We start from the raw sequence: 13,244 nt of genomic DNA on the forward strand, positions 1-13,244 counted from the left end.
ACTCAACAACTACGATAACATACGCGCCGTTATCAAAAAATTACGAGAATAGGGGCACCTACACAGTCGGCGAACCCTCACGTATGATAGCGAGGACGTTGACGAAGAAATAGAAATGGAGGCAAGACCAACAAGAAGTCTCCCTCTTACCAACCAATCCCAGATCTTACAACTGCAATCCCTCCGAACATCACTCTTCAGCCGGTGCATTCGCAACCGGCTCATTCAATGATAACCACCAGTACCCCGTTGGGCAACGCCGGAGGACCAGTTACTCAGCAATATACCTTCAGGAGTCCGTTTCCCGTTGTTTCGCAAAACATGCCTAACACCAGCACGGTCCCACCAGCTACAGGAGTTATTCCCATGGTGACTCATCAAAACGCTTCGTTGCTTATGGGGCCGCAAATATGGAGCAGAGGTAATCCGTGGGTTAGCTTACCCTACCAAAATGTGTATGCCGGAGGTGCCCTCGTAGCGAACAATCTTCGCCACGAAGCTAATGGAAACGTTGGTGGATACTTAGACCAATCCTGGAAAAGTCAGAAAACCCCTTTTGTATCTTCAATACAAAACCACCCGCTACCTTTCGGGATGAAGATACCTTCCCATCTGAGATATTACGAGGGGAAAGATGACCCTGATGATTTTATGAATGTCATCGAAGGTGCGGCTCGAATGTCAAGATGGGACACTGCCGTAGCTTGCCATGCATTCTCATACGTGCTCAAAAGCGATGCAAGAATCTGGTTTGACTCTTTAGCAAAGGATTCCATCTCGAGTTTCGAGGATCTTAAACGACTTTTCAGGTCGAAGTTCAGCCAGCAAAAGAAACACAAGAAGAACCATGTTGCTGCTCACAGTATCAAGCAGAAGGATAACGAAGCTTCGAGAGCTTTTCTCATCAGGTATACGGATGAAACCCAACAAATCCCAGGACTCCCCGAGTCACAAAGAATTTCGGGACTCTTATACGGATTTAGAACCCGAGCGTTGGTAGAGCATCTTAGTCGAGATCTCCCCGACACTTACAAAGCTTTGCTAGACAAGGCATACGTTTGGTTAGATGCTAAAGACACCGCCAATAGCTTCATATACGAAGAATCTCAAGGTTTTAAGCGAAAAGAAAAGGCAAGTCACCGCGAAGAGAAGCCCGGAAGAAGGAACGAACAGAACAGGTTTTCCCCTTACCGAAGGGAAAACACCCCCGGGATCCTCGGAACGTTGATGAAGTAGCCTAAAGAGATCCTAGCTACCGAAAGAGCTGCCCAAGCTTTTAAAGCTCCACCAAAGCTAAATAGCAAGGGGAAGATGAGGGAAACAAGCAAATTTTGTGACTTTCAAAATGACTTCGGGCACGAAACAGACGACTGCATACAGTTGAGGCAGGCCATAGAGGAGGCAGTCAGATCTGGAAAATTAACGCATCTGGTAAAGGGCATACGCAACCCGAAGACACCGAAGCAAGAACCTAAGCCTGAAGAAAAGAAACCAAATGCAGAGAACGCCATACTGACGGTCACAGAATGTTTTGCCGTCGAGAAACTAGGGACCTATAAGAGGGGAAGAAAAAGCGAAGTGATAGACTGGGAAGAGATCTCCTTCCTAGAACTTGATACCATCACTCCCTCCGATAAACATGTTACAATCAACGGACGGATCTACGAGAGAGATGTACATCGAGTTTACCTGAATGGCGGCAGTACATGCGACATCATGTATGAGCATTGCTTCAATCAGCTCAGCCCTACCATTAAAGCCTGCCTAAGTCTACCAAGAGTACCTCTAGTTGGATTCTCCGGGGAAAGATGCTGGCCTATCAGAGAGATAGACCTCGATCTCACCATGGGAGAACCACCGTTATCCAGGACCAAAACACTAGACTTTGTAGTAGTCCGGTCTACCTCACAGCATAACATTCTGCTAGGAAGAGTAGCCATGATGAAAATGGGAATAATTGCATCTATTATACACCAATTAGTAAAGTGCTACACGCCCGAAGGGATTGGTACCCTAGCTTCGACCTATGATCGAGAAAAGGTAATCATGGCTATCATGGAAACAGAGGAAAGGCCAGGGGAATGTATCCTTGAAACTAGAGAAGAAGATTCGAGCGAAGAGAAAATCTCCATCAACCCTCTGTTCCCTGAGCAAAAAGTGACCATCGGAGGTTCACTACCTACGGAAACGAAAAAAAAGGCAAGCTACTACAGGCCAACATTGATATCTTCACTTGGGAATACGGAGATATGACCGGCATCCCTCGAATGCTCAGTATCGATGGAACAACCTTCTCCATAGAGCATAAGCTCAATGAATACAAGCACCTAGAGCCGATACATTAGAAGAAAAGAAACCTCTCCAGTGAGAGAGATGAGGCTGCTTGCAAAGAGGTCGAAGAATTACTCCAAGCTGATATAATCCGAGAAGCAAAATACCCCACTTAGGCTGCGAATCCCGTCATGGTGAAGAAATCTGACGGATGATGGAGAATGTGTGTCGATTTCACAAATATCAAGAAAGCTTGCCCAAAGGATTGCTATCCTCTGCCGGAGATTGATTGGAAGGTGGAATCCCTAACCGGCTACAAATATAAGTATTTTCTTGACGCCTACAAGGGTTATCATCAGATTCAAATGGCTGAAGAAGACGAAAAAAAGACATCGTTCTTCATAAGTAAGGGGATATATTATTATAAGAAGATGCCCTTCAGACTAAAGAATGCCGGAGCTACATACCAAAGGTTGGTAGACAAAGTTTTTCGTAAGCAATTGGGGAGAAACTTGGAAGCCTATGTTTACGACATGGTGATCAAAAGCTCCGAAGAAAGCACTTTGGTGAAAGACATTCAAGAAACCTTCGATATGCTTCGGACAGTCAACATGAAGCTAAACCCCAAGAAATGCTCGTTCGGGGTAGAAGAAGGGAGGTTCCTAGGATATTATATCACTAAGAAAGGAATCTTAGCAAACCTAGAGAAAGTAGACAAACTACAACAACTCAAACACCAACCACAGTCAAAGAAATACAGAGCTTAAACGGGAAGCTAGCGTCATTAAGCCGTTTCCTGTCCAGGGGGGCTGAAAAACAGTTACCTTTCCTCAAAGTTTTAAAAGGATGTTTGGGAGCAAAAAAGATATCATGGACCGAAGAAGCAGAACAAGCCTTCGTTGATATGAAGGCACACATAGCTAACCTGCCAACCCTGACGTCGCCGAAGCCAGGAGAAATACTCTATTTCTACCTAGCAACGTCCAAAGTATGCATCAGTGTGGTGTTAGTAGTAGAGCGAGAAAGGGTACAGGTTCCAATACACTTCGTAAGCCGGGTTCTACAATGTGCGGAAGCCAACTACCCAGAGCTCGAAAAGCTCACACTTGCTCTAGTCCACACAGCAAGGAAACTACGGCGGTACTTTCAAGCTCATCCTATCATTGTGTTAACTAACAAGCAAATTAGGCAGGTACTCATGAAGCCACAAAAGTCGGGTAGAATGGCCAAATGGGCCATAGAGCTCGGGGAACATGACATCGATTTCCGAGCTCGTCATTCAATTAGGGCCCAAGTATTAGCAGACTTCATGGCAGAAACTACGGAGACAAATGAAGAGAGTGACTCTACCTTCGCACAGATTATCACTCCACCTCTTGAAACAAAGGAATGGAAACTGTTCACCGACGGAGCTTCTAACTCTGACGGCTCAGGGGCAGGGCTCATGTTAATTAACACAGAAGGGCAAGAGTTACTTATGCGCTGCGCTTCGAATTCAACACCACCAACAACAAAGCAGAGTACGAAGCTCTTCTCGCCGGGCTCAGAATAGCGAAAGAGATGAAAATCGAGCATTTGCAAGCCTTTGTAGATTCCCAACTTGTCGCTAACCAGCTCTTAGGTATCTTCGAAGCAAGACAACCTACCATACAACTCTACTTGTCAAAGGTCAATGAACTAATGGAAAGCTTCAGAAGCTTCACAATCGAACATGTGAGGAGGAGTCAAAACAAGAAAGCAGATGCTCTGAGCAAATTAGCTTCTATCACCTTCGCGCACCTCGCAAAAGAAGTATTGGTCGAAATGTTAGAAAAAAGGTCCATCGAAGCTCAGGAATTCCACGACTTAGTCACTAATGAAGAAAACACATGGATGAAGCCAATAAGGGAATACTTGGAACTCGGGATTTTACCCGAAGATAAAAAGGAAGCACGAAAGATCCGGATCAAAGCACCGTCAAACAAAATAATGAACGAAGCTCTGTATAGAAAATATTTCCTTACCCCATGGCTTCGATGTGTTGGACCAAACCAAGCCTCAATGATCATAAGAGAAATGCATGAAGGTATATGTGGACTTCACTCCGGACCAAGGTCAATCGTGGCAAAGATACTAAGGATGGGGTACTACTGGCCAGCCATGCACGAAGATACAGTCACACTCTTACGAACCTGTGAGCCATGTTAGATCCACGCTAAAGTTCAAAAACAGCCAAAGCAAGAGATGATATCGGTACTATCAGCATGGCCTTTCTCAAAACGGGGCATAGATCTAGTGGGTCCAATCACTGAGGCTCCAGGAGGTTACAAATGGTTGGTAGTTGCGATAGACTACTTCATAAAGTGGACAGAAGCAAAACCACTAATCACCACGACGTGGAAACATATAGAAAAATTCGTCTGGGAACACATCGTATGCCATTTTGGGATACCCCAAGAAATTGTTTCGGATAATGGAAAACAATTCGCTGAAGGTATCTTCCCGGGGTTCTGCGAGAAACTGCAGATAAAGCAAACCTTCACTTCCGTCTACCACCCACAAGGGAACGGACAGGTTGAAGTAACCAACATGGATATCTTAAAAGGCCTCGAGAAGCGATTGGGTAAATGCCACCAAGGATGGATGGAAGAACTCCCCCTAGTTCTATGGGCTCACCAAACCACCCCCAAAAGGAGTAACGGAGAAACCCCCTACAGCTTGGTTTACGGCACTGAGGCGGTACTCCCCCCGGAGATACAGTTATTAACCAACAGAACCGCAAATCTTGAAGAAAACGAGGAGAACCTCCGTCTTAATCTCGACCTCATTGAAGAAAGAAGGGAAGCTGCGCTGATTCGGGAAGCAGCATACAAGAAAACGATTGAGAAGTATTACAACAAGCGAGTCAAACCATCGTTATATAAGGTAAGGGACTATGTTCTAAGGCTCAACAGCACTAGCAAAGTAGAATACGGAGGAAAGATGGGTCCAACTTGGGAAGGCCTATACATAATATCCGAAGCCTTTGGGAACGGTTCATACAAGCTTGAAACCACAGAAGGGAAACAGGTCCCCATAACCTGGAACGGAGTAAACCTTCGAAAGTTTTATTTCTAGACTTTTAGTTGTATGAAAGTAGGAAAATTTGTAATGGGTAGTTGAAACTCACACGCTCCCTACCACAAGAAATTTGAATGAAATCCTACTATCTTTTGGAAACACCAAGCTTAATATTGTAATACTTGTCAAACTTAAACAATATGCAAGAGGTAACCCAAGAGGTATACCGAAGCTATTGCAAAGTATTTCCAAGAGGAATACTTGCCAAACTTAAGCGATATGCAAGAGGTAACCCAAGAGGTATATCGAAGCTATTGCAAAGTATTCCCAAGAGGAATACTTGTCAAACTTAAGCGATATGCAAGAGGTAACCCAAGAGGTATACCGAAGCTATTGTAAAGTATTCCCAAGAGGAATACTTGTCAAACTTAAGCGATATGCAAGAGGTAACCCAAGAGGTATACCGAAGCTATTGCAAAGTATTCCCAAGAGGAATACTTGTCAAACTTAAGCGATATACAAGAGGTAACCCAAGAGGTATACCGAAGCTATTGCAAAGTATTCCCAAGAGGAATACTTGTCAAACTTAATCAATTTGCAAGAGGTAACCCGAGAGGTATACCGAAGCTATTGCAAAGTATTCCCAAGAGGAATACTTGTCAAACTTAAGCGATATGCAAGAGGTAACCCAAGAGGTATAACGAAGCTATTGCAAAGTATTCCCAAGAGGAATACTTGTCAAACTCTAGCAATACGCAAAAGAGGAATACCTCTCATACTTAAGCAATGTGTAGGAAGTATACCGAAGATATTGCAAAGTATTCACAAGAGGAATACTCCCTATACCTAAGCAATACACAAAAAGGTAATATTCTACAACGAAATAAGTGCATATATTTCGGTACTAAAGAGTCACACCTAGATGACCAAAAAGCAACCAAAAAACCCAAAGGCATAACCTGCCTAAAGTTAAATAGAGCAATAACACATAGATGGGCATGATGACCCACAAAATACTGAGTACAAATTGTTTATAGGCAACAAAGCCCATAATCAGCAGGCACACAAGCCTGATAAAAGTACACCAGACATAAGGTAACTGGCACACAGGCCACTACAGCAAAAGAGGATCATAAAACAAACCAACGTCAAAGATCATTGCTCCGCAACCAAGGAGAGGAGCTCCACAGGCTTAACATCAGTGTGAGCAGCAACAGAGGTGACATAGTTGAGCTCATCATCGGCAAAACAAGCACACGCAGCATCAACAAGGGCTGAAGCCTGATCGGTATACTCAGGATAGCTGCTAAGCTCAAGCTTGCCCTGCTCGAATAACTCGGTCCACAATTTGCACCTCTCCTCAAGTTTGCTAGCAAGAACAATATCATCAACAAACGTGCTTAACTTTTTACTGTGAATAACCTGCCTGCAGACATGGGGAATGACCTTGGAAATTACATCAGAATAATCTGCTTTTAAACCATCAAACCTCTTCTTCTGATCTGCCAACGCTTTCGCTTCCTGACGAAGAGCCTTGTTATCCTCTTCCAAGTTAGCAATCCTCTTTTCATCAAGCTTATGTTTCTCCTGTATGCTCAGAATCTCACTTTTGGCTGATTTCACCTCCTCTTCCCAAGATGTGTTCAATAACAATCGCTCCTGGAGCATCTTCATAGATTCTTTGGAAGATGTATTGACATCCCTAAGCTCTTCCACCTCCTTCTCTAGGCACACAACATCGCCAGATTTCTGCTTCAAATGGGACAGGACGAGGTGGTTATAGATAGCAGAATGATAGCAATGAGCAGTGTAAACATCAATGAGCTTAGAGGTATCCACAAAGGCATCTTCAAACTCAGAATGAATCATTTCGTCAAACACATCGAAACAAGCTTCCAAAGAAGGGATATCAGGAATATCACCTACACAGACACAAAGATATATTTGAGAACAAAGCATGGTTCAAATAAAAAACACTAACAAAGAAACGTACCCAATAGAACATTGTCGCCAGAACCTTCAACCGCAGCTTCGTCATCAGTATCTTCATCTCGAAGAGCAAACTTAGCTTTTTTCAAGGGAGAACCAAAAACGACCTCTTTCATTTTCCTGGCAGCTTTCTGATTCCTAGATGCCCTAACAGGAATACTCTTGGACACGTCAGGCTCCGCATCAACATCAATAGGCTCATGCTCCAAAGCAACCTTAGCGTTGTGTTGAACCTTGGGAGCACTAGATTCAGCCACTTTCTCCGGTTTACTGTCCACCTCCATAAAACCAGAACAAGAAGGAGAACCAAGCTCCTTAACAACAGTGCTAGCACGAACAGTTTCAGTCATTTGTTTTACCCCAAAGGACTTGATAACATTTCGCAAAGACATCTCTGTAAAAGCAAGCAATGTCAGAAAAATAAAACAAAAGGGTCAAACAGAAATAAGACCTATGGGCATGCAAGACCTACCCCTTTCCCCATAAAAGTACACAGGAATAGCTTCGCCTCTTTCCCATGAAGGTGCCATGCCGAGCTTAAAAAGAAGGGAATCCGGAAGAGTGGAAGGTATTATAGGATGACGACAAATCCTACCGTAGAGAGGATCATTCTTAGCATCCTCAGGAATAGGATCACTATATTTCTTGGGAACAGTGGCCCACCTGCTATCAACGATATTTGGAAATTTGTCCGGAAAGAAAAAAGATTTCTTGATATAGACAAAGGAATTTTTCAAATTCCTTACATCAGGAATGGAAGAAGCAAAACACATGGGAGTATCAATCACACTACCACTCTTTTTACGACGCTTGGCAATTGTAACCCAATTCCCAGCATCACCGATTTGGAAGAAACAGTGAAATAGGTCAATGGAAGGCTGGCCGCCATATGCTTTGCACATATATTCAAAAGCCAGGATCTTCTTGATGGCAAGAGGGTGAATAATCGAAACATGGACTTTGAAGTAATCAAGAACGCTAAGGAAAAATGATGAAATGGGGATCCTGAGGTTATATTCTGTAAATGATTGTGTGCACATTCCGACGTAATCCACTGGAAAGTCCAGCATAAACTTCCCGGATTCCGGCAAAATTATGTCGTCCTCTTTAAGACCTAGGGTTTTACAGAGGCGTTCACAGCGTTCGGGGGTCACAACACTAGAAATAGATCGAAGCCCTACTTTAGCCATGACAAAATAACAGAAAAAGATTACAGTGTGGGAGCAATACCTTTTTGAGAACTAAAGAAGATGATCGGATGATGAAGAGAAACAAAAGAAAAAAGAAAGGAAAAATTAAAAGAGAAAAATCAAAGATTAACTATTTATTACCCTCGAGCAGAAAACCGTCCCATCCGTCACAGAGTTACTTTGGTAACCGTACCGGCAATTACTGTTTCACCCTTTAAGTCTAATTAGATGGAAAAACTTCAGTTGGGGCAAAAAGGTAAATAAAACCCGAGTAAATAATTATTGGGATCAGAAGCGTCAAATCAAGTAATCAAGTGGCAGATTGAGTTTAATTCAACAAAGCTTGGTCAGAAAGCTTCTTAAAATTAAACTGGGGGGCTTGATAGTGTATCCCCCTGACAAGATAAATGAAGCTAAGCTAACGGAGATATCACGCCTAACGTGGATAAATGACATAAGAATGGATCACAAGAACACATATGTCAAATACAAACCAAGGGCGGGATATCCCCAAACTCAAATAAAGGCGCCCAAATGATAAAAGAAGAATGCTACCAAAGAAGAATCCCAATATTCAGAGTCAGTACGGAACCACTTCCGTTATACGAAGCAATGGTAACGAAGGGACACAGTGACGAAGAGATCATGGTTTCCAATGGACAAGGACTTCTCTTAAAGTCACAAGATTACCTAAACTGAAGGAGAGAAGTAAGCGGGATGACCAAATACGCTTACACTAACATCCAAATGACAAAAGAGGAATGTTGCAGGGTAGCTTTCTTGAGCCAGCAGGAGCTGCAGTCGGCCGAAAGGAAAGTCCCCTTTGTCTCATCAAAAATTGCCTCGAAGACTAAATCTACCTAAAAAGCTGGTGATAGAGCTATTGCCTAACCCTATAAAAAGGAGAACATGATCTCTGGAGAACACATTCACTCTAAGTCATAATTACTCACATATAATACTCTCAATGAGTTACCTTCGTATCTTGGTGGCGTAAAGTACGATACCTTCGTACTACCTTCAGGGAATCGCCAACAATCATACATTCATCACAATATCCTGCTATATCATCCATTCAGCGATCAGATCTCAATATCCTTGTTTCGTTAACAAGGGGGCATCAGTTGGTTTCCAAGCTATCAAGGTTTCTCATCTTCTTTAAGCGGATGAAGCGATCATTATTTCGGAGTGGAACAAATCTAGACTTGATAACATTTTACATGTTTTAATAACTTTTATAGCTACTCGGGATTAAAAAATTGATGTTATTAAATCTAATCTTTATCGGGGTATATATATTCCTCAGGTTGAAAATTATGCCAGGGATATCGGATGTATACGCAGGTCTTTTCCTTTCAATTACTTGGACATCCCAATGGGAGTAAGCATGAATCGTAAAGATAGTTGGAAAGTGTTATTGGACCGTTTTGCTAAACGACTTTCATGTTGGAAAGCCGACCTTCTTTACATCGCAGGTCGCCTAACTCTTTTCAAATCGGTACTCGGGAGTTTAAGTACTTATCTTTTTTCTTTGTTTAAATGTCCGGAAGGCATTATTAATGAACTTAAAGGAATGCGTGCAAATTTTTTTTTGGGGATCTTCAGAAGGTGCCCGTAAGATGAAATGGGTTAGTTGGAATCAAATCATTTCTTCATTTGAAAAGGGTCGTTTATGTTGGAAATATGTTCTCGGGTTGGCTACGGTTCGACCGTGGTTTGACCGTGGTACATATATTCCGAAGATATGCCCATGAAATTAAATAATAAAAGTCCATTTATCCTATTCGGTCACACACAAAGGCCAATCGTAAATTGTTTGATATACCTTCTAATAGGAAATTAATTTATTAATCATTAGTTAATGGTTTAATAAATTAAGTAAGTTTTTTTTATGTGTTTACATATACTTACAAATCTAAATATGTAGAGATTTGATTAGATTTTGCAAATCATATTTTATATAAGATATAAGATTTGATTTAATTTATATAACATGATTTGATTTTGTAAATCTTATTTTATATAAAGATTTGATTTTGCAAATCTTTCCAAATCTTTATTTATTACATTTGTACTAGATGTATTAATTGTATCAATTATGTAATATATAATACCAAGTTTTGGTATTGGAAAAGTTATGAAAAAGATACAAAACACACATACAAAAATGCTATTTTTTTCTTTCTCATTTTCAAGTAACCAAAATACTTGAAACCTATAATTGGGTTCCGTTTTTGGTGGAAATAAGGAAGAAGAAAAGATCCGTTAAGTAGAAGGTATAGATCGAAACAAGGTTGGAACTTTGGGTGTCTACCGTTTAGAGGAACTCTTCTTTGAGTTTTCAAATTCGATCTTCAAAAGGCTACAAAGGTTGTATTCTAATCTTCTCTTGTTCGGTTTCGTTAATTTATTTTGTTTTCTAAAGTTTTGTACAATGATCCGTGGAAGAGTATGATTTTGTAAAGTTTTAAAAATGCTTCCGCTCGCTTTGAATTTGTATCATACTCCAACAGTTTAAACTTCGGTAGTTTACAGGCTCTTAACCATGCACTAATGTTCAAATGGGTGTGGTGATATGTTAACGATCCAGGTGCTAAATGGGCAGAAATAATTACATTAATTTACAGTGTAAGAGGCGGCCTAGATGGAGGTACAATTTGAGGGTCTGGTTTATGGTACAATATTGTAAATCTCTACTTCAAAAAAAACTGCAAGTGGTCGTATTCTTCTACATTTGCTGCGAAGAAGCATAGGTGTTGGCCACAACACTTACTTTTGGTTGGATAAGTGGATAGGTTGTGGGAGTCTAAAATAAAGATACAACATACTTTATCACCTTGATACTCAAAAGGAATGTAGATTATCGGATAGGTTCTCGAACGGTTCGTGGAACTGGGCATGGTCACGTTCAAATATTGGTGCAAGAAACTTGTCTTTACTTGACAATATGATGAACAACATTGGTCTTATTTCATTATTAAACAACTCAGACCCGTGGCATTGGGAGATAGCAAGAAATGGGATTTTCACTGTAAATGTTACGTGACTGCATTTTGATGAGGTAACTTCACCTCATATACATCCGAATACGTATTGGTGGAAGTTTATCCCTTGAAAAATCAACATTTTTATTTGGAGACTTATGTTTAATCGATTACCTTCGAGGTTAAATCTATCAAGTAAGGGGCTAGAGATAGAAGACACAAGTTTGTGCGTTGTGTGACTGTCAAGTGGAATCCATAGATCATGTAATGATTAGTTGAAAAGTAGCTTTAGATATGTGGCGAATGATACGAGTTTGGTCAGGTGTTATCATTCCAAATTGCACATCATGGGCTGAGTGGTATGCATTATTCATGAGTGGCAGGCTACAACAGATTCGAAGCATCACATATATGTCATCGTTTCAACAATGTTATGGTTCATTTGGCGTATAAGGAATTGCATTGTGTATGGTTCATTTAGATATCCTCTTTGTGACGATGGCTTGGAAACTATCGCCATGCTATAATATTTTGTAAGCATGCTATGGACGTATGGAATCGTGTTTTTGGTTGGTGGGGGCTCGGCAACTTCTCGAACCTTAGTTCAAACGAAATACTTCGTGGTATTGCCCCAAACCAAATGTCAAGTCTTGGTATGTTGATATTGTAGACGTTTATTCTTAGGATCTTAGGTCGCTTTCAATCTATCCTAGAGGTGGAATACACTAGAATAAGGTTAAACTGAGATATGGGTCGTTTTGGGATCGAATAGTTCAAACCTAGAGTCAAAACTAGATTAGATCGACACCTGGACGATATATTTCGGTGGTATATGGTGTTAGGGTTCTCTGGAGACAAAAACCTACGACTATGGGTAAATGGGACGAGTAACCTCAAACAATTAGGCTAAACCCGTATATATACTGCCTACCAGACACACTCGGTCGAGTGTGTCCCTCAGTCGGTCGACTGAGTAGGACAGTCGGTCGAGTGTGTACACACACTCGGTCGACTGTCTGAGCAGTTTAACTTATTGATCATTTAACAAGTTAAGTACGCACAAACACAAATATAATCAATAATCTCGTGTAAACATTATTACATAACCGAAATGTGTTAAACATAAAGATAAACAACGGCTGGGGATTCATGCACCAACAAACTCCCCCTAAGACCTAGCCGTTACACTAAAGCATTCAGTTATCAATCCGTATAAGGATCTGTCACCCAGTTCTTCAGATAGCAAAGTTTTACAACTCTGCAATACTGTTCAGCTTGCACACGATTCTCTAGGCAATACAGCATCCTGTTGTAGTAAAGGGTAAACATATCTTCTTCACAGCAGTTTCTCAACCAAACTGGATCTAGAACCCTTATACTATCATTTTCATCTCCTCCATCTTTATCTAACACAATAACCGCTTCCTCCGAGCGTTCATCATAATACCACCAACGAAAATGAGGACTGAAGTGCTGCGGCATCTTCCTCAAAGGAACCTTCCGCATATACTTCACAGGTTGATATTTTACTATCTTCCTTCTGACCCCTGTTTTCTTGTTCGTTCTGTAAGAGATCTTCGGAAACTGAGGACGAAAACCTAAGAAATTAGGTGACTGATATGATCTTCTTATCTTACGAACCAAAATATCAGGAATTCCACAATATTCCTGATACAACATCTTAAGCCTGGCCACCTGCATAAATTCAAAATAAGGTAACGTTTTGAATTCGAATGGAGATTTGATATAATCCACTCATGTTCTTTCTTGA

General features: G+C 41.3%; 2 protein-coding genes across 2 annotated transcripts; both read left to right on the forward strand.

Annotated features, from left to right (window-relative positions):
• Nucleotides 1–1,311: 1,311 nt before the first annotated feature.
• LOC139843458 (uncharacterized) lies at nt 1,312–2,253 on the forward strand. The gene has a single exon (XM_071833540.1). It carries the CDS (start codon nt 1,312–1,314, stop codon nt 2,251–2,253), a length of 942 nt encoding a protein of 313 aa, XP_071689641.1.
• A 1,578-nt stretch (nt 2,254–3,831) lies between these two features.
• Nucleotides 3,832–4,458, forward strand: LOC139843475 (uncharacterized). Its single transcript, XM_071833562.1, has one exon. It carries the CDS (start codon nt 3,832–3,834, stop codon nt 4,456–4,458), a length of 627 nt encoding a protein of 208 aa, XP_071689663.1.
• Nucleotides 4,459–13,244: the final 8,786 nt, after the last annotated feature.

This window comes from Rutidosis leptorrhynchoides, chromosome 1, assembly GCF_046630445.1.
Source record: "Rutidosis leptorrhynchoides isolate AG116_Rl617_1_P2 chromosome 1, CSIRO_AGI_Rlap_v1, whole genome shotgun sequence".
NCBI classification, from domain to species: Eukaryota; Viridiplantae; Streptophyta; class Magnoliopsida; order Asterales; family Asteraceae; genus Rutidosis; species Rutidosis leptorrhynchoides.

Bases quoted from the DNA above. Each gene is read 5' to 3' on its own strand.
- LOC139843458 (XM_071833540.1), top strand. From the start codon at position 1,312: ATGAGGGAAACAAGCAAATTTTGTGACTTTCAAAATGACTTCGGGCAC.
- LOC139843475 (XM_071833562.1), top strand. From the start codon at position 3,832: ATGAAAATCGAGCATTTGCAAGCCTTTGTAGATTCCCAACTTGTCGCT.